The sequence below is a fragment of the Cottoperca gobio genome, chromosome 6 (genome assembly GCF_900634415.1).
Source record: "Cottoperca gobio chromosome 6, fCotGob3.1, whole genome shotgun sequence".
Lineage (NCBI taxonomy): Eukaryota > Metazoa > Chordata > Actinopteri > Perciformes > Bovichtidae > Cottoperca > Cottoperca gobio.
The window spans coordinates 12,827,578-12,849,682 of NC_041360.1; the positions used below are offsets into that span (position 1 = coordinate 12,827,578).

The 22,105-nt window shown below is 41.0% G+C and overlaps 1 protein-coding gene across 1 annotated transcript; it reads right to left on the reverse strand.

Annotated features, from left to right (window-relative positions):
• Positions 1–17,106: 17,106 nt before the first annotated feature.
• Positions 17,107–19,391, reverse strand: LOC115009377 (zona pellucida sperm-binding protein 4-like). Its single transcript, XM_029433333.1, has 9 exons — positions 19,333–19,391; positions 19,003–19,118; positions 18,542–18,726; positions 18,339–18,439; positions 18,097–18,254; positions 17,816–18,008; positions 17,439–17,580; positions 17,279–17,354; positions 17,107–17,198 (listed from the first exon to the last, which is right to left on the reverse strand). The coding sequence occupies exons 1-9, from the start codon at positions 19,389–19,391 to the stop codon at positions 17,107–17,109; spliced, it is 1,122 nt and encodes a 373-aa protein (XP_029289193.1).
• Positions 19,392–22,105: the final 2,714 nt, after the last annotated feature.

Below are 22,105 nucleotides of genomic sequence, written 5' to 3' on the forward strand. Positions count from 1 at the left end.
TTAGCAACTGACCTTTATCTTTTAGGGAAATACTTGTGTCATCTGCTAGTGCGAAATGATTTCCTCGATTATAGAGATGTCTTTAAAATCTTGTACATGTACAATATTTAGGAATAAAATGTCAACTAAAATAAATAGACAGCTTCATCTAATTCTGTATTGTCATTCAGTTGTTTAAATTTGAAATAAAAAAACGATTTAAAAAAAGTTGTGATCATCTCTCTCTGATCGATACATTCGCTGTGCATACAAAATACACTTAGTTTGAATAATGTCCTGAACATTAATATTAAATTAAACTGAATGACTGGTGGTTTCACTTGTTTGCCAAGAAGAAGAAGAAAAACATAACAAGTAGATCGGTCCAAGGGTTGAGGGAATAAGTGAAACTCAGATACACACGCACGCACGCACACACACACACACACACACACACAGACGTCGCTCATTATGGTATGATGATGCTGTGTTGGGAGGAGGGATTTGACGCTCAGCAGAGCAAGAACACTGTGTAAATAGCAGGGAACTTACTTTTACATTCCCCAGTGTGGAAATCCAAAATTCAAGAGCTACTTTCAGTATTTTACCTGCCAAACTTTTTTTCCTCAAAAAAAGTATAAACAAGTTCTCAACCTCTCAAATCATCAACTTTCCGGCCTCCTCAAGGCTCAGTCTGTTGTCTGAGGTCACCAGGCGTTAGGGTTATTTGCATGTTCTTGAAGCTGAGAAGGACACAAGGGTTGCAGGTTGCTAACTGACCATGATGCAATGTTCACAAATGTAGTTTTGTACTTGCCTGATAATTTGTACAGATAGCCAAGCTTGTGGAGCCAATGCAGTTGCCACAGATGTGTTGCTGCACTGCTTGTACAGCGTCATCACTGACATCTGATGCAACTTTTAAATGTTTTTTCTTAATTATGCTGTTTGCAAATACAACAAATTTCATTCTAGATTGTGGGGGCTGTGTTATCATGTTTTCTTGTTAACAGCCATTTCTCTAGGGTCATCTTCACTTCTTACGTGTAGGAACTGGCAGAAGTTTCCCTCTTCAGCTGCATGGTCCCTGGCGAGCCAAGAGCTGTACAGAGCCAACAATTTTCCTGCTTGTTTGCCGATTGGGCCGAAGATAACTGGAAATCTACTAGTTTTGTTTTGTGTCAGTGGCTATATATATATATATATATATATATGTATATATATACATATATACATATATATATTACATTACAGGTCATTTAGCAGACACTGTTATTCAGAGCAACTTACAGTGAATTAACTACAGGGACAAACCCCCTGGAGCAACTTGGGGTTAAGTACCTTGCTCAGGGGTACAATGGTGGCACATAAAACCTACCTGTTGCTTCTGCCTGCCTCACCTCATCTGATCTCTGATTTAAAAGCAGTTAACATAAAGAAAGCTTTTTGGATCAACTGGAAAATGCATATATATATATATATATATATATATATATATATATATATATATATATATATATATATAATATATATATATATATATATATATATATTATATATATATATTATATATATATTATATATATATATATATTATATATATAATTGTTATATTTTGATCAGTTTGAGTAATATTTTGAGAAAATTAGACTGTCAAAATTATCTTATTCCAGCTTCTTAAATCTTTTTTTTATTTTGGAAACATCATTACAAACAAAGAACAAGTCATACACTACAGTTTCATCCTGTTGTTGATACAATCTGTTGCATTTCCTGTGAGTTTAGATAATTGCTTACTAGCCCTGTTCAAACAATGCCTTTAAACACCTTTTATTGCAACTTGGAATAATTCTGATACCAATAATTAAGATTCTCCTGTGCAGTCCAATCCAATTCTATACATACTATCTTTATGACCATTTCTTTGTTGACCTGTGTCAGAAAGGTTCATATAATGATATCCAATAAACCTCTACGACTAAATACAACCTCAAACATTAAACTTAATAAGCTTTTAATAGGATTTATTAAGGGTAATTATTTTGTATGGCATTAGATCAGGGGTGGGGAACCTCCGGCCTCCGGGCCATATACATGATACAAGATACATTTCCCCGTTGTGGGACTAATAAAGGATTGCTGATAAAACAGAAAGATACATGGATAAAAAAGTTGCTTTTTTGCATTTAGCATAAAAGAAAGGTGAAATGAATGGGCTGTGTCTTAAAACATTTTTGCAGAGGTTATGAGTTCAATAATTAGTATGGCCCTCGAAGGATGTTATAAAAAAAAATGGCCCTTGATAGGAAAAAGGTTCCCCACCCCTGCATTAGATCATTAAGATGTGCCTAATAAACTGATAAGCTTATCGCCAGTTTTATTGAAAACAAACTTGACGACAGTCATTCAGGGATCTTCCTGCAGCACACTTTTGACTATTAATTATTTTAGCAAACTTTACAAATACGTACATTGTCATTTTCATTTCACACCACTAATAACTGAACCGTGTTAATGTTCCAAATCTTTTAATGAATGTTCTCTGGCAAATTCTTGAGCACGACATTGCTGTTTACTGCTCAGATGCGCCCATGGTCACTGGTCCAACAGTAACCACAACGTTCGACTCAGCCTTGCTCTGGTACGCACCCCCGACATCTCTCTCTACACACAGACATAAAAACGTGGTCAGATTTAAGTTCAAATTGCTCCTGAATTCTGCAGGTTATACATTCATCTCTTACTTTTTCTGTAGCATGCTGGTTCACAGGAGATGCCCCCTGCACCATTGCACACAGCTGTACTGCAGTGAATGTACACCTAAACAAGGAAAACAGTGTTGGCAGGGCAATACAAAAATATTTAGTTGGAGTTGCAGCAGTTTATCATCGATATATTCATTACCTGTTCCTTTAGGGGTTGAGCTGAATTAGGGTCGACGAAGGTAAACATTTTGAAAATGAACCGCTTGTAGTGACTTGAGAATTCCACACCAGGTCCAACTGGAACAAGTGAGGACAAGAAGCGATCATCATTGTATGGACACCTGGATATAAGGAAAATTATAACATTTTAATGAGAAATTTAATTGAATAAAGCAATCAATAATTTCAGCCTGATGATATTATCTTATAAGCAATATTTTGTTTCGGCACATACTGTATGTTTGTCAAAAAGATGGGTTTGATTGATTAAGAAACATACATAGTTTGTCCACCAGAGAGCACTGGCAAGTTTATTTTTCAACACTAAAATGTTTAAATTTAAGGTGTTTTTTTCATCATTGGCTTTAAAATTCTTTAAATATCAATTAGATTGTTTCCATAAGATAATAATCAGTTTTCCTAATAAACAGACCGACTTACAGTATTGTAAAACATGTTGTAAATTGGTATTTTAGTTACCCGTATATCAGAATGTCCCACTGGGGCAGACTGTGAGGGTTGGGGCTTGTGGTTGTCCAACAGCGACCAAGAGTCAGGACAAGGTTGGGATCTGTCCTTTCCATGAGTTCAACCTCCACATACACAGGGTCCCTCAGTACTTTGGTGACAGGGTAGTCTGCGTCTGTGTAATAAGAGCTATAGGCCACATCCACTGTGAGAGCAGAGACTTGTTAGTATGACAGCCAGTATTATAAAATGATCTACAAACACAGCAACACTGCCAGGCTTCATACACTTACCTTCATTACAACCCTTTGTATTGCATCGTCCATTTGCCAACCTCATGTGTACTCTGAGGGGTCCCCGAGCAGCAACTGAGATAGGGTGAGGTATCCGTATCACTTCTATAACCACAGTTTCAACTGAAGTGCCGATGTACCTACACTGGAAGAGTAATCTGAAAATACAAAAATGGCATTATGTTGCTTGGCCACATCCTTTATTTAGACACTACAAATGTCTCAAAAAATGATCACCTACTCATACTGGCTGTCCCTGGTAATGGCTCCACGATCCCTAACTTCCACTTCATATGAGGAAGACATCCTGTTTTCATAGATTATAACGCCAGGCTCCTCCTCCTACAAAAGGTTAAAAAAAATGGCATTGTGGGGAAAAACATGCATAGGCCCTACTTAAAGTTTAAAGTATTCGTTGAAAATAGAGAAAATCAAGGTTTTTACCATAACAACGGTGCCACAGGCAATAACAGGAAAGTTGTAGATGGCAAAATCTTTATTAGATTCAAGATGTGTACAGCCTGGGCCTTGTTCCAACAGTGAGATTGACTCAAGGTCAATGTTGGGCAGAGTGGCATCTCTGGCGACCACCACTATAAACTGGCCACACTTGGTGCACTGGACGGTCACTGGTGGAACAAAAACAGGCCTTGATAGGTCAAAAGACATAAAGATGTTTTTTAAATTGTCTATTTCTGTCCATTGAATGACATTGATGTATTTTCAAAAACTCACCTGCCTTTCCAAAGTAACACTGTTGTCCATCAAAGCAGCAGCTAACGGCTCCGCATTCGGCAGCAGAGATATCACGACTTCCACATGGGATTCTCACGTTTGCTGCCACGTCACAAACCTGGTCAGGAGGCTGCGTTGCCCCACCTGATTCGTAAATCGAAGGTTTCTGTGGCACTGCAGGGACCTGCGGTTGCTGATTACTGTGTGCATTATGATTTTGAGGAAACTTTGGCAGTTCACCCTGTGGTATCTGAGGGTATTGAGGAGGCGTTTTTGTGTAAGGAGGTTGGACCGGTGGTGGATGAGGGTATTGAGGAAGCTTTTGCGGTGGAGGAAGTTGAACCGGTGGTTTATGAGGGTATTGAGGAAGCTTTTGCGGTGGAGGAAGTTGACCCTGTGGTACCTGAGGGTATTGAAGGAGGCCATTGCGGTGGACGTTCATCGTCCAGTGGCATATTAGGTAATTGAGGAGCCTTTTTTGTGTGAGGAAGTTGGACCGGTGGTGTATGAGGGTATTGAGGAAGCTTTTGCGGTGGGGGAAGTTGACCCTGTGGTACCTGAGGGTATTGAGGAGGCCATTGCGGTGGACGTTCATCGACCAGTGGCATATTAGGTAATTGAGGAGCCTTTTTTGTGTGAGGAAGTTGGACCGGTGGTGTATAAGGGTATTGAGGAAGTTTTGGCAGTGGAGGAAGTTGACCCTGTGGTACCTGAGGGTATTGAGGAGGCCATTGCGGTGGATGTTCATCGACCAATGGCATATTAGGTAATTGAGGAGCCTTTTTTGTGTGAGGAAGTTGGACTGGTGGTGGATGAGGGTATTGAGGAAGCTTTTGCGGTGGAGGAAGTTGACCCTGTGGTACCTGAGGGTATTGAGGAGGCCATTGTGGTGGACGTTCATCGACCAGTGGCATATTAGGTAATTGAGGACCCTTCTTTGTGTGAGGAAGTTGGACCGGTGGTGTATGAGGGTATTGAGGAAGCTTTTGCGGTGGAGGAAGTTGACCCTGTGGTACCTGAGGGTATTGAGGAGGCCATTGTGGTGGACGTTCATCGACCAGTGGCATATTAGGTAATTGAGGACCCTTCTTTGTGTTAGGAAGTTGGACCGGTGGTGTATTAGGGTATTGAGGAAGCTTTTGCGGTGGAGGAAGTTGACCCTGTGGTACCTGAGGGTATTGAGGAGGCCATTGTGGTGGACGTTCATTGACCAGTGGCATATTAGGTAATTGAGGACCCTTCTTTGTGTGAGGAAGTTGGACCGGTGGTGTATGAGGGTATTGAGGAAGCTTTTGCGGTGGAGGAAGTTGACCCTGTGGTACCTGAGGGTATTGAGGAGGCCATTGTGGTGGACGTTCATCGACCAGTGGCATATTAGGTAATTGAGGACCCTTCTTTGTGTTAGGAAGTTGGACCGGTGGTGTATTAGGGTATTGAGGAAGCTTTTGCGGTGGAGGAAGTTGACCCTGTGGTACCTGAGGGTATTGAGGAGGCCATTGTGGTGGACGTTCATTGACCAGTGGCATATTAGGTAATTGAGGACCCTTCTTTGTGTTAGGAAGTTGGACCGGTGGTGGATGAGGGTATTGAGGAAGCTTTTGCGGTGGAGGAAGTTGACCCTGTGGTACCTGAGGGTATTGAGGAGGCCATTGTGGTGGACGTTCATCGACCAGTGGCATATTAGGTAATTGAGGACCCTTCTTTGTGTGAGGAAGTTGGACCGGTGGTGTATGAGGGTATTGAGGAAGCTTTTGCGGTGGAGGAAGTTGACCCTGTGGTACCTGAGGGTATTGAGGAGGCCATTGTGGTGGACGTTCATCGACCAGTGGCATATTAGGTAATTGAGGACCCTTCTTTGTGTTAGGAAGTTGGACCGGTGGTGTATTAGGGTATTGAGGAAGCTTTTGAGGTGGAGGAAGTTGACCCTGTGGTACCTGAGGGTATTGAGGAGGCCATTGTGGTGGACGTTCATTGACCAGTGGCATATTAGGTAATTGAGGACCCTTCTTTGTGTTAGGAAGTTGGACCGGTGGTGTATTAGGGTATTGAGGAAGCTTTTGCGGTGGAGGAAGTTGACCCTGTGGTACCTGAGGGTATTGAGGAGGCCATTGTGGTGGACGTTCATTGACCAGTGGCATATTAGGTAATTGAGGAGACTTCTTTGTGTGAGGAAGTTGGACCAGTGGTGTATGAGGGTATTGAGGAAGCTTTTGCGGTGGAGGAAGTTGACCCTGTGGTACCTGAGGGTATTGAGGAGGCCATTGCGGTGGACGTTCATCGACCAGTGGCTTATTAGGTAATTGAGAAGCCTTTTTTGTGTGAGGAAGTTGGACCGGTGGTGTATGAGGGTATTCAGGAAGTTTTGGCAGTGGAGGAAGTTGACCCTGTGGTACCTGAGGGTATTGAGGAGGCCATTGTGGTGGATGTTCATCGACCAGTGGCATATTAGGTAATTGAGGAGCCTTTTTTGTGTGAGGAAGTTGGACCGGTGGTGTATGAGGGTATTGAGGAAGCTTTTGCGGTGCAGGAAGTTGACCCTGTGGTACCTGAGGGTATTGAGGAGGCCATTGCGGTGGATGTTCATCGACTAGTGGCATATTAGGTAATTGAGGAGCCTTCTTTGTGTGAGGAAGTTGGACCGGTGGTGGATGAGGGTATTGAGGAAGCTTTTGGGGTGGAGGAAGTTGACCCTGTGGTACCTGAGGGTATTGAGGAGGCCATTGCGGTGGACGTTCATCGACCAGTGGCATATTCGGTAATTGAGGAGCCTTCTTTGTGTGAGGAAGTTGGACCGGTGGTGTATGAGGGTATTGAGGAAGCTTTTGCGGTGGAGGAAGTTGACCCTGCGGTTCCTGAGGGTATTGAGGAGGCCATTGCGGTGGACGTTCATCGACCAGTGGCATATTAGGTAATTGAGGAGCCTTCTTTGTGTGAGGAAGTTGGACCGGTGGTGTATGAGGGTATTGAGGAAGCTTTTGCGGTGGAGGAAGTTGACCCTGTGGTACCTGAGGGTATTGAGGAGGCCATTGCGGTGGACGTTCATCGACCAGTGGCATATTCGGTAATTGAGGAGCCTTCTTTGTGTGAGGAAGTTGACCCTGTGGTACCTGAGGGTATTGAGGAGGCCATTGCGGTGGATGTTCATCGACTAGTGGCATATTAGGTAATTGAGGAGCCTTTTTTGTGTGAGGAAGTTGGACCCGTGGTGGATGAGGGTATTGAGGAAGCTTTTGCGGTGGAGGAAGTTGACCCTGTGGTACCTGAGGGTATTGAGGAGGCCATTGTGGTGGACGTTCATCGACCAGTGGCATATTAGGTAATTGAGGACCCTTCTTTGTGTTAGGAAGTTGGACCGGTGGTGTATGAGGGTATTGAGGAAGCTTTTGCGGTGGAGGGAGTTGACCCTGTGGTACCTGAGGGTATTGAGGAGGCCATTGCAGTGGACGTTCATCGACCAGTGGCATATTAGGTAATTGAGGAGACTTCTTTGTGTGAGGAAGTTGGACCGGTGGTGTATGAGGGTATTGAGGAAGCTTTTGCGGTGGAGGAAGTTGACCCTGTGGTACCTGAGGGTATTGAGGAGGCCATTGCGGTGGACGTTCATCGACCAGTGGTATATTAGGTAATTGAGGAGCCTTCTTTGTGTGAGGAAGTTGGACCGGTGGTGTATGAGGGTATTGAGGAAGCTTTTGCGGTGGAGGAAGTTGACCCTGCGGTTCCTGAGGGTATTGAGGAGGCCATTGCGGTGGACGTTCATCGACCAGTGGCATATTAGGTAATTGAGGAGCCTTCTTTGTGTGAGGAAGTTGGACCGGTGGTGTATGAGGGTATTGAGGAAGCTTTTGCGGTGGAGGAAGTTGACCCTGTGGTACCTGAGGGTATTGAGGAGGCCATTGTGGTGGACGTTCATCGACCAGTGGCATATTCGGTAATTCAGGAGCCTTCTTTGTGTGAGGAAGTTGACCCTGTGGTACCTGAGGGTATTGAGGAGGCCATTGCGGTGGACGTTCATCGACCAGTGGTATATTAGGTAATTGAGGAGCCTTTATTGTGTGAGTAGGTTGGACCGGTGGTGTATGAGGGTATTGAGGAAGCTTTTGCGGTGGAGGAAGTTGACCCTGCGGTTCCTGAGGGTACTGAGGAAGCTTTTGCGGTGGAAAAACTTTACTCTGTGGTACATGAGGGTATCGAGGAAGCTTTTGTAGTACAGGAAGTTGACCCTGTGGTTCCTGAGTGTTTTGAGGAAGCTTTTGCGGTGGACGTTCATCGACCAGTGGCATATTAGGTAATTGAGGAGCCTTTACTGTGTGAGTAGGTTGGACCGGTGGCGTATGTGGGTATTGAAGAAGCTTTTGCGGTGGAGGAAGTTGACCCTGCGGTTCCTGAGGGTATTGAGGAAGCTTTGGCGGTGGAAAAATTTTACTCTGTAGTACCTGAGAGTGTTGAGGAAGCTTTGCCGGTAGAGGATCTTGTCCCTCTGGTTCCTGAGATAGTAAGTAGTAAGTTATTGGCAGTGAAACACCTTCAACCTGAGCTTGGGTTCCAACTGAGCATCCTAGCAATGCTAGTGTCACTAAAGAGGTGACATTCCAGTGCTTTTCCATGGTTTAACAGCAGTTTGACCTGGTCTGTCCCCAAGTGTACAACATATGAGTGCTGCCACATTTATATGTGACTAGGCTTGATGTTTGAGAAACCCCACCTCTGAGGCCAAATAACCACCAATCACAGTTTCCTTTCTTTTTAATAGCCACTTAAAGCTTCAGGGGTGTGTTATGTAATGTTTTTTTAATATGTATTATTCAGGTGGATGATTTGATAAGCCTTTTCGTAACTTCATAAAATCAGTTGTATGGGTGGGACAAGGAGATGAAACATGTGTCGTAACAGATCAGGTCACACGGTTGGATGACAGTTTGACATTAAAGTATTTATTGACAAGTCCAACAGTTGGGTCACAAAAACCTTTATTTTAAGGTCTTTGTGGTCTCAAGCTTTATTTGTCACCAAATGTTTATTTAGCTAGTGCACAATGGCGAACATATTGATTTTCTCTGGATCTGTAACAAGGTTTTCCATAATATGTGCTTCAGCCCAACATAGGTCTGTCAATATGTTTGCCTTTGCTGCTGTGCTCTTATGAACATATTAACTCACATTATTTAAACATAACCATGTTGCAGTTTCCTAAACAGAGAGCTTTAAATCCACTACAAGACAAACATGCTGCAAAGGTTCATGACAGTCAAAAATACATTTGTAACTCTAGGAAGACTTTTCTAGACATGACTCTATAAAGTATTATATAATGAGGCCTACTGTAACTTTAATTAAGGTCACAGATGAAAAAAGGTAAGGTTACTTTTTATAGTCTAGTTATAATAACTGGTAATTGTACAATGGTGTAGGGTAATACAATATGATAGTTAAATGATTGTTAAATACTTTCAGTTAAGATGATTTACTGAATGAGTTTGAAAAACAACTTCACACTAGACCTATACTATTTTACTGGTAGCAATACCACTTGTCTTTATCGTTTAATATCTGCACACCTCCCGGTTTGGTACTGCTTTATGGAACTACAATATATTTGTGGCGGTTCTGAATGTGTGATGGTAAAAAGATATTTTAAGCACAATGGCCAACTTTTTATTTTGTAACCAAATTATTATGCTAAACATTATTTAATGTGCACATAGGTTGGTTGGTTAGAGAAGATAAATCGATTCATCGATTCATAATACTTTTGTTCTTGTTTTTTTGGAAAAGGCAAGGAAAAAAACAAAACCACATTTTTTATCTTGTTAGATAACACTATCTATCTTTGTAGATAGTGCTCTGGCTAGTTGGCTAACGTGTTAAATACTCCCCAGCTACAAGGCATTACAATCATAACTGAAAACTAACTGAAATGTTATTGCCCCTAAACTCCTTAGACTACTCAAGTAAAAATGTAGCCTAAACGTAAAGCTAGTTGAGTGTGATATTTATATAGTTAGCTAGCTTGCTGAGTACTAAACAACCACCATGACCTGGCTGTTGCTAATAGCCCAACATGATAGACTTTTAAAATGAGATGTAGCACACACCAATCATGCATTAGATGGGTCATTCCAGAATTGGAGGACATTTCCCACATATAAAAAATCTAATAATCCATGCCCAAAAAGGTAAACCATGCACTTGTTGTGTTAAATATACTTGTCTTGAGACAAAATATATATAAAGTTGCAGAAAAGTTGTTTCAAAATATTATTTAAAATATCAAATAGCTCTCGAACACCCCTAAAATAGCATTTTTCTCTTGTCCCAGCTTCTTGGTGACCAACTTGCATGTCAAATATAACATTTAAAATAGGGTTTTTATTGGCTTTGGTAGTTATGCTGCTATAGGCTTAGACTGCCGGGGGACACCTCCCTCTCTCCTCCCCTCCCTCTCTTCTTCTCCCTCTATATCTGTATGCATTTATGTAAATGTATGTTACTAACTCATCATCCGGGGCATTATCCCCGGAGTTTCTGTGTCTTTCATGTGGCAGGTTGCCACTGATAAAGTTTACGTCAGGATCAGGAATCGTGGCTGCGCCTGCTACCCTGATCCTGCTGGACACCAGGAAAGCCTTTTTGACATTTTCCTGGATTCATCCAAACGTTCTCTTTTTTCAACACAACATCATTTCTGTCAAATGTTGTATTTGTACTATGTTGTTTATCCTGTATACACGACATCTATTGCACGTCTGTCCGTCCTGGGAGAGGGATCCCTCCTCAGTTGCTCTCCCTGAGGTTTATTCCATTTTTCCCCTTTTAATTATGGGGTTTCTTTTAGGAAGTTCTTCCATGTGCGATGCGAGAGTCTAAGGACAGAGGGTGTCGTATGCTGTACAGTCTGTAAAGCACACTGAGACAAATGTATAATTTGTTATATTTGCTATATAAATACATTTGATTTGATTTGATTTATTGATATATGTCTCTTGTATTGGTAAAATCAATTAGTTAAAACAGTAATTTTACACTGAAAGTGTGTCCCACAACATGCGCACAACTCTGTTACGAAACCTTTTTAGCTTGGCAGAGGAAGTGAAAAAACAGTTAGTCACATGACACAGAGGAAATTACATCAACAAGTCATGTGCTACTACCATGGGTAGACCAAAGGTAAGTCCTCTCTTTTATTTTTTTATATATTTCCAATCTTTTCACTCTTGATGGAGTGTGGCACTCACACAAACGCAACCCTGTTACTCATATTATGAGACTAAAACAAATTAATTTCAAATGTATCTTTCTTTAGTTAAATAACTAAGTGTTTCCATTCCTTGACAGTAGCATTACATTGTGCAGGTAGCATTAATTCCTGAGGTCAAAGCTAAAAGTAGCATTGATTTACAACCCTGTTACTTCCAACCCTGTTACTATAATTAGAGTAACAGCGTTGACATTCAGTAACAGGGTTGCATTTCCTTCAGTTTACTCTATTATTTATAGTAAAATGACATGTGTATGTATAATTTAGCATAATATAATGTTTTAAATGTATTACTGTATTTTCCATCTAACCATTGTCTACCGCTTATCCGGGGTCGGGTAAGCCTAACCCTAATGGGGGCAGCAGCTACAGTAGGGAACCCCAAACCCCTTTTCAGGGCCACATCCACCAGCTCCGACTGGGGGATCCCGAGGCGTTACCAGGTTAATGTGGAGATATAATCTCTCCACTGAGTCCTGGGTCTTGCCCGGGGTCTCCTCCCAGCTGGACATGCCTGGAACACCTCCCTAGGGAGGCGCCCAGGTGGCATCCTTACTAGATGCCCGAACCACCTCAACTGGCTCCTTTGAACGCAAAGGAGCAGTGGCTCTACTCCGAGTCTCTCACGGATGGCTGAGTTTCTCCCCATATCTCTAAGGGAGACGCCAGCCACCCGTCTGAGAAAACCCATTTTGGCCGCTTGTACCCACGATCTCGTTCTTTCGGTCATGACCCAGCCTTCATGAGCATATGTGAGAGTAGGAACGCAAATTGGCCGTTAGATCAAGAGCTTTGCCTTCTGGCTCATCTCTCTTTTCGTCACAATGGTGCGGTAAAGCGAATGCAATACCGCCCACGCTGCTCCGATTCTCCGGCTGATCTCTCGCTCCATTGTCCCCTCACTCGCGAACAAGATCCCGAGGTACTTGAACTCCTTCACTTGGAGTAAGGGCTCATTCCCTACCCGGAGTAGGCAATCCACTGGTTTCCTGCTGGGAGCCATGGCCCCAGATTTCGAGGTGCTGATCCTCATCCCAACCGCTTCGCACTTGGCTGCGAACCGATCCAGTGACTGCTGAAGGTCACAGACTGATGATGCCATAAGGACCACATCATCTGCAAAGAGCAGCGATGAGATCCTCAGCCCACTGAACTGCAACCCCTCTCCTCCACGACTACGCCTGTCCATGAAAATCACAAACAGGATTGGTGATAAAGCGCAGCCCTGGCGGAGGCCAACATCCACTGGGAACAAGTCAAACTTACTGCTGAGTAACCGGACACAACTCTCGCTTTGGGCGTACAGGGATTGGATGGCCCTCAGAAGTGACCCCCCTACCCCATATTGCCGCAACACCTCCCAAAGTATCATCCAGGGGACCCGGTCATATGCCTTCTCCAGATCCACAAAACAGACCGGTTGGGCGTACTGTCAGGCCCCCTTCAGGATCCTTGCGAGAGTAAAGAGTTGGTCCGTTGTTCCACGGCCAGGACGTAATCCGCATTGTTCCTCTTCAGAGGTTCGACTATCAGCCGAACCCTCCTTTCCAGCACCTTGGAGTAGACTTTACCAGGGAGGCTGAGAAGAGTGATACCCCTGTAGTTGGCACACACTCTCTGTTCCCCCTTTTTGAATAGGGGAACCACCACCCCGGTCTGCCACCCCCTAGGCACTGTCCCAGACTTCCACGCAATCTTGATGAGGCGTGTCGGTAGTACAGTTCAGTACAGCTGTGTGCAATGGTGCAGAGGGCATCTCCTGTGAACCACCATGCTTCAGAAAAAGTAAGAGATTGCTAGCAAGCAAACTAATGAAAGACAAACTTGCAAATTAAACTTCAAAAGTTTACCAAAACTATAAACTACTTATGTGTCGCCATGTTGGGCCATTTTTGTATTACTGACCAGACATCACTGTTTCTCTTCTGCCTTTAATTAATTGGTTTCTCTGATGCACTTTTATTTTGTTTGTTGTATTTGGGGCAGCATAGTCTACAACGTATTAGCCTACTGTACTGTATTTCTGGTCTGTTCCTGTCAGGGTTTTTGGACTGCAGTTCCTCTTTTGACCATATGGGGTCGCCACCGTTCATTTCTGTGTGTCATGTGCTGGTCTTTATTGTTTCATTGGTTGCACCTGTTCCTTGTTTGCTAGCCTTTATAAGCTGCCTGTTTTCTTCTGTTCATTGCTGAGTCTTGAATTGTTGACGGAGCCCAAGTTTGTGAGTTTTTGATCCGTCTCGTGAAGTGTCCGTTTTTGTGCCCTTGTCTCGAGTTCCTTAGTTGACTGCCTTTTTGCTCTTTAGCTCTTAAGATCCTTTTTCTGCCTGTTTTTCGTATATCCTCTGTTGATCCTGTTTTTGCCCAGACTTTACCTGTTAGTTGTCTGGAGGTATTTTGAGTTTTGTCCTGCCACCTGTTGCTCTAAAAGTAAAGACTCCTTTTCTAACCCACTCCGAGCCTGTGTCTGTCTCTGCATCGATTCGATTCCCAACAGACCCTGTCAGTTCCATTTGTATTTTATTGTATGTATTTGATTTAATCCCATTTAAAAAATCAAATCTTAATAGATTTTTTCATTTAATTTTTTTTATAGTATGTTTTTAAATGTAATTCTAATGCTTTTCGTTTGCTATATAAATAAAGCTGCCTTGCATTGCCCTGCTTGACATTTCACTACAAGAGTTATAGTTAGGCTATAGTAACTCAGGGAAAATTAAGGGAAATCACATAACAGACATAAAGGCCTACTACATTTCTCTCTATAATCTAAGTAGCAATCAGATTGGAAACAACACTAATTAGTAATTACTGACTCTCGATTGGCTGAAACGCTAGGGCCTTTCGCAAAAGAGATTAACTTTGGAAGTCCAGACTTTTGAGAGCGAGAGTACACAGTATTCTCAATTTACAGTTTACATGCTGACCTCACACATAACTGTAAACAATCTCAATTTAAAAATCTTACATTACAGTGCAATGTCTTTAAAATGTCAGTAAATTTCAATTTGTGTAGGGAGCCTTAAAATAGCTGATTAAATCAATCGGTGGGAAAGCATTTAGTGAAAGAAATTATAGCATTATAGTAGGCTATTGACGCATTCTTCTAGAACTATTTTGTGAACACATCTCAAACCTTTTTTAGGAAAATTAACCTCTTTAGCATTGCAGTTTAACAGATCCATGTTATTAAAGAGAAAATCCATTTTAAAACAATATTCACATTATCCCTACACAGCTCCTTTTGAACTTCTGACTTCCAACAACGCTGAACAACACAAGCAGATTGTGGAGCTTCTCAACAGAAAGTGAATAAAGGAAGAAGTAATAATATCCTTGCTTCACAACCCTAGAGGATCAGAGGTCAACATTAACTACAGGTTACAGTACTTTGCTCAAATACTATATTTAGTTATAATATTTATATTGTGTGCAATTATAGTATACCTATACACAACAACCTTTTATTTAAATTCAATGTTAATTATATGTTCCTGAGCAACTTTACTTTACAGATTAATGTTTTACATAATTAATACATGATAAAATAATAACTATGATGCATTTTTGTAGATTAAATTAACCACAATCTTATATGAACACACCAATGAGTCAATTTACACTTTACACTTTTAACTGCATTTTGCTGCTAATACTCCGTTGTTTTACTTGTAAAAATCAACATTTAAATGCAAGACTTCCTAATTGTAATGTTATTTTTACATAGTGTAACTGTTTTCCTTTAATTGACTGAGAGTAAGACTAAGAGACTTCCACCACTGCACAAGATCATTTTTATCTATTAAGAATGTTTGGATTTATGATACCTTGTATTGCTGGTGTTTTTGCTGACAACTACACCCTGGTAAATTGGTGAAAATATTAAATTCAAAGTACTATTAGGTCCAATAGAGCTAAATATTGTTGTATTGCTCTGCCAACACTGTTTTCCTTGTTTTGGTGTACATTCACTGCAGTACAGCTGTGTGCAATGGTGCAGAGGGCATCTCCTGTGAACCACCATGCTTCAGAAAAAGTAAGAGATTGCTAGCAAGCAAACTAATGAAAGACAAACTTGCAAATTAAACTTCAAAAGTTTACCAAAACTATAAACTACTTATGTGTCGCCATGTTGGGCCATTTTTGTATTACTGACCAGACATCACTGTTTCTCTTCTGCCTTTAATTAACTGGTTTCTCTGATGCACTTTTATTTCGTTTGTTGTATTTGGGGCAGCATAGTCTACAACGTGTTAGCCTACTGTACTGTATTTCTGGTCTGTTCCATTTGTATTTTATTTTATTGTATGTATTTGATTTAATTTAATCCCATTTAAAAAATCAAATCTTAATAGATTTTTTCATTTAATTTTTTTATAGTATGTTGTTTTTAAATGTAATTCTAATGCTTTTCGTTTGCTATATAAATAAAGCTGCCTTGCATTGCCCTGGCTTGACATTTCACTACAAGAGTTATAGTTAGGCTATAGTAACTCAGGGAAAATTAAGGGAAATCACATAACAGACATAAAGGCCTACTACATTTCTCTCTATAATCTAACTAGCAATCAGATTGGAAACAACACTAATTAGTAATTACTGACTCTATGATTGGCTGAAACGCTAGGGCCTTTCGCAAAAGAGATTAACTTTGTTAAAATATTAAATTCTAAGTACTATTAGGTCCAATAGAGTTTATGACTTTTTTTTGTATACATTTTGTGAAGAAATTAAGTATTAATAGTTTTTTTTTTACATCTTTTTTTATTTTGGAAACATCAGTAAAACAAAGTTAAATTCTGTTGTTGATAAAAAATCTATTGGATCTCCTGTGAGTTTAGATAATTGCTTACTAGCTCTGTTCAAACAATGCCTTTAAACACCTTTTATTGCAACTTGGAATAATTCTTATACCAATAATTAAGATTCTCCTGTGCAGTCCAATCCAATTTTATACATACTATCTTTTTGACAATTTTGTTAATTAGGCTGTATGGTTTATTTTGATGGTTTAGTGCTGAATTGAATTATATTGAAAGATGTTTCCAATATTCTGATTGCCTCGTTTCTATAAACGAGCGCTGACAAAACAATAGAAACATTTTAATATAATGATATCCAATACAACTCTACTACTAAATACAACCTCAAACATTCAACTTAATAAGGTTTTAATAGGATATATTAAGGGTAATTGTTTTGTATGGCATTAGATCATTAAGATGTGCCTAATAAACTGATAAGCTTATAGCCAGTTTTATTGAAAACAAACTTGACGACAGTCATTCAGGGATCTTCCTGCAGCACACTTTTGACTATTAATTATTTTTGCAAAATTTACAAATACGTTCATTGTCATTTTCATTTCACACCACTAATAACTGAACCGTGTTAATGTTCCAAATCTTTTAATGAATGTTTTCAGGCAAATTCTTGAGCTTGACACTGCTGTTTACTGCTCAGATGCGGCCATGGTCACTGGTCCAACAGTAACCACAACGTTCGAATCAGCCTTGCTCTGGTCCGCAGCCCCGACATCTCTCTCTACACACAAACATAAAAACGTGGTCAGATTTAAGTTCAAATTGCTCCTGAATTCTGCAGGTTATACATTCATCTCTTACTTTTTCTGTAGCATGCTGGTTCACAGGAGATGCCCCCTGCACCATTGCACACAGCTGTACTGCAGTGAATGTACACCTAAACAAGGAAAACAGTGTTGGCAGGGCAATACAAAAATATTTAGTTGGAGTTGCAGCAGTTTATCATCGATATATTCATTACCTGTTCCTTTAGGGGATGATGTGAATTGAGGTCGACGAAGGTAAACATTTTGAAAATGAAACGCCTGTAGTGACTTGGGAAATCCACATCATGTCCAACTGGAACCAGTGAGGACAAGTAGCGATCATCCTTGTATGGACACCTGGATGAAAGGACAATGATAACAAGGTGCAAAAGAAGGAAAATGAATTGAATAAAGTCAGTAATTTCAGGCTAGTGATATTAGCTTATCTGCAATATTGTGTTTTTTTCAGTATTGGCTTTACAACTCTGTAAATATCAATTAGATTGTTTCCATAAGATAATAATCAGTTTTCCTAATAAACAGACCGACTTACAGTATTGTAAAACATGTTGTAAATTGGTATTTTAGTTACCCGTATATCAGAATGTCCCACTGGGGCAGACTGTGAGGGTTGGGGCTTGTGGTTGTCCAACAGCGACCAAGAGTCAGGACAAGGTTGGGATCTGTCCTTTCCAAGAGTTGAACCTCCACATACACAGGGTCCCTCAGTACTTTGGTGACAGGGTAGTCTGCGTCCGTGTAATAAGAGTTATAGGCCACATCCACTGTGAGAGCAGAGACTTGTTAGTATGACAGCCAGTATTATAAAATGATCTACAAACACAGCAACGCTGCCAGGCTTCATACACTTACCTTCATTACAACCCTTTGTATTGCATTGTCCACTTCCCAACCTCATGTGTACTCTGAGGGGTCCCCGAGCAGCAACTGAGATAGGGTGAGGTATCCGTATCACTTCTATAACCACAGTTTCAACTGAAGTGCCGATGTACCTACACTGGAAGAGTAATCTGAAAATACAAAAATGGCATTATGTTGCTTGGCCACATCCTTTATTTAGACACTACAAATGTCTCCAAAAAATGATCACCTACTCAAACTGGCTGTCCCTGGTAATAGCTCCAAAATTCCCAACTCCCACTTCATATGAGGAAGACATCCTGTTTTCATAGATTATAACGCCAGGCTCCTCCTCCTACAAAAGGTAAAAAAAAATGGCATTGTGGGGAAAAACATGCATAGGCCCTACTTAAAGTTTAAAGTATTCGTTGAAAAGTAGAGAAAATCAAGGTTTTACCAGAACAACGGTGCCACAGGCAATAACAGGAAAGTTGTAGATGGCAAAGTCTTTATTAGAGTCAACATGTGTACAGCCTGGGCCTTGTTCCAACAGTGATATTGACTCAAGGTCAATGTTGGGCAGAGTGGCATCTCTGGCCACCACCACTATGAACTGGCCACTCTTGGTGCACTGGACGGTCACTGGTGGCACAAAAACAGGCATTGATAGGCTGAATGATTTGATATTACAGACGATAGAAAAAGGAATACGAGTACACAGCTATTCTGAGGACTATTCAAGGGTTTACTTAGGGTACAGCTAAGCTAAATGCTTACGTCAGCATGCTTATAATGACAATTTGAACATACTGTTAAAGTCATCTATTGATTACACAATGCAGTATGTACTTAATAGAACCCCAAAAAAACAACTATGTTGCTCTTTGAAGAGCAATAGGAGCCTTGTCTCAAACTCACCTGCTTTTCCAAAGTAGCACTGTTGGCCATCAAAGCAGCAGCCTAATTTTTGACATGCAGAAGCAGCGATTCCATAACTTCCACATTGGATTTTCTGGCTATCTGCAACCTCACAACTGTGTAAGGCAGGATGCTTTATCCCAATTTGCTGGTACTTGGAAGGCACCTGTGGTGATACAGGTGGATATGGTTGAGGGACCTGTGGCTCTTGGTTCGACTGATATACCGGAAATGATCGTGGACCTGGATGCTTTGTTGTGTAAGGAAGTTGACTCTGTGGTTCCTGAGGCTGTTGAGGAGGCCATTTTGGTTTAATGTAAGGAAGTTGACCGTGTGGTACCTGAGGGTAAGGAGGAGGAAGTTGACCCTGAGGGTGTTGAGAAGACCATGTCGGTGGATCTTGGTTCGGTAACGGATAATGTATTGGATGACCCTTTTTCGTGTAAGGAAGTTGACCGTGTGGAGGATGTTGACCCGGAGGGTATGGAGGAAGCTTTGGCGGTTGAGGAACTTGACCCTGAGGGTGTTGAGAAGTCCAGTCCGGTGGACTATCTTGGTTCGTTGACGGATAAGGTATTGGATGACCCTTTTTCGTGTGAGGATGTTGACCCGGAGGGTATGGAGGAAACTTTGGCGGTTGAGGAACTTGACCCTGAGGGTGTTGAGAAGACCATGTCGGTGGACTATCTTGGTTCGTTGACGGATAAGGTATTGGATGACCCTTTTTCGTGTGAGGATGTTGACCCGGAGGGTATGGAGGAAACTTTGGCGGTTGAGGAACTTGACCCTGAGGGTGTTGAGAAGTCCAGTCCGGTGGACTATCTTGGTTCGTTGACGGATAAGGTATTGGATGACCCTTTTTCGTGTGAGGATGTTGACCCGGAGGGTATGGAGGAAGATTTGGCGGATGAGGAACTTGACCCTGAGGGTGTTGAGAAGACCATGTCGGTGGACTATCTTGGTTCAGTGACGGATAAGGTATTGGATGACCCTTTTTCGTGTGAGGATGTTGACCCGGAGGGTATGGAGGAAGAACTGGATCCTGAGGGTATGGAGGAACCTTAGGCAGTATAGGAGGGAGTTGAGGAGGCCATACATCCGGCGGATCTATGGGAATCTGAGGGTGATAGTAAGTCCTTGGCAGTGGAACACCCTGACCTTGAACCTGAGCTTGGGTCCCAACTGAGCATCCTAGCAATGCTAGTGCCACTAAAGAGGTGACACTCCAGTGCTTTGCCATGGTTTAACAGCAGTTTGACCTGGTCTGTCCCCAAGTGTACAACATATGAGTGCTGCCACATTTATATGTGACTAGGCTTGATGTTTCAGAAACCCCACCTCTGAGGCCAAATAACCACCAATCACAGCTTCATATCTTTTCAACAGCCACTTAAAGCTTCAGGGGTGTGTTGTGTCATCATTATTCAAGTGGATGATTTGATAAGCCTTTTGGGAACTTCAGAAGATTAGTTGGTGGGTGGGACAAGGGGATTAAACACGTGTTGTAACAGATCAGGTCACAGGGGTGGTTGACAGTTTGACATTAAAGTATTCATTGACAATATAGGTCACATTAACTTTTCCAAAGGTTTTTGTGGCCTAAAGCTTTATTTGTCACCAATGTTTATTTTTCTCATGCACAATGCAGGGGACTTCTCAGATTTGTTTTAGTTGGCAGTTTGTCTTACACCTATAAAGAAAAATTCAAAGGTTTAGATGACACTGAGAATGAGGACAAATCACAAAACATGTAGATCCCTTTCTCTGAATCTGAATCCAAATTTAGACATATTTTGCACTTCAGCTAAAATGTTGTAATAGACAGTGACATTTGCAGTGAAACAAGAGTGTGTCACTGAAAATGAGAACATTACTGAGCCTTTCTTCAGCTTGCTGGATGTTGCCTTCACTATCAACAATGGAGCTTAATAGAAAAAAGCACAGGCAACCCAAGCTGAGCAGTCAGTTCTTGAAGTCCCAATCCAGCATCCATAGCTGCCATAGCTCCGATGAGTATTTACACTTTAGCAGCGTCTTGAGAAATCTAATTCACATGCTACCTAATTAGAAATATTAATAGATACCCTACATTAACAGTAGTTAACATCAGTTAATGTGGGGAGGCATGCCAATACAACCTCTCCAACTGTTGGTTTAATATACTTACATAAAATTATGTGTGGAAAGTGCACTAAATAGAGTCAAGAATGATTTGGTATCTAGAGATAAGTTAATTTAAAAAAATCATGGACTTGAAAAAAATATTATTGAATATTATTCAAGTAGTAGTATCCTCAAAAGCAGCCTTTTTTAAATAAAGAATGTTGTTAAGACAGTTAAAACTATTCTGTATATCTTTACACAAATACCTTTTCTAAATCGCTGTTTTTGAGGCTACAAGGTACAATTAAAGAATGATATTGAATTTCCCCTCCGCAGTTAGTTGATTAGTTCAAAGACGTCATCTTGAAGCAAAGTGACTGTGAAACATGACCACAAACAGGACATGAAAACATTTCTCCTGCTAAGGAACAGTTTATTTATTTATTGTTTTACTTTTGTGATAACACCAGTCAAATTAACTATGTGACATGCTAAAATGATGCATAACAGTATGGAATACACAGTCAAAGTCTGCAAAAGATCAACAGATCAATATCTATCTGAAATTTGTTAACATTAGCACGCATGTACCAGACCATGTAAGGCTGTTGCAGCAAAGCCCCTGAGTGTGTAGAATTGAGCAAAGGTGAGTTTCATTGCTTTTCAACTTTTCATTTGTAAGATTGTTTTTTTTATTTCTATTATTATTTTAAGAATATACTCTAAAAAAGAAAAGAAAAAGCTTTAAAAATACTGCTTGTTTCTTTAGACCTTTACTGAATCTGTAGTTTAATTTAGTTTCTTTTGGGGAAAGAAACACAAACATGTGTTGTTGGAAATCCATTGCACTGATATATAAATCAAATAATAGTGAAATTGATTATTCTCAGCCCCCACTTTGGAGACAATCACTAGCCTATGCATTTTCTCAGGACCTGGAGCACCAAAATGTATCCAAATAAAGGGAAATCCCTAAAATTCACAAAAGCAAACCAAAAAC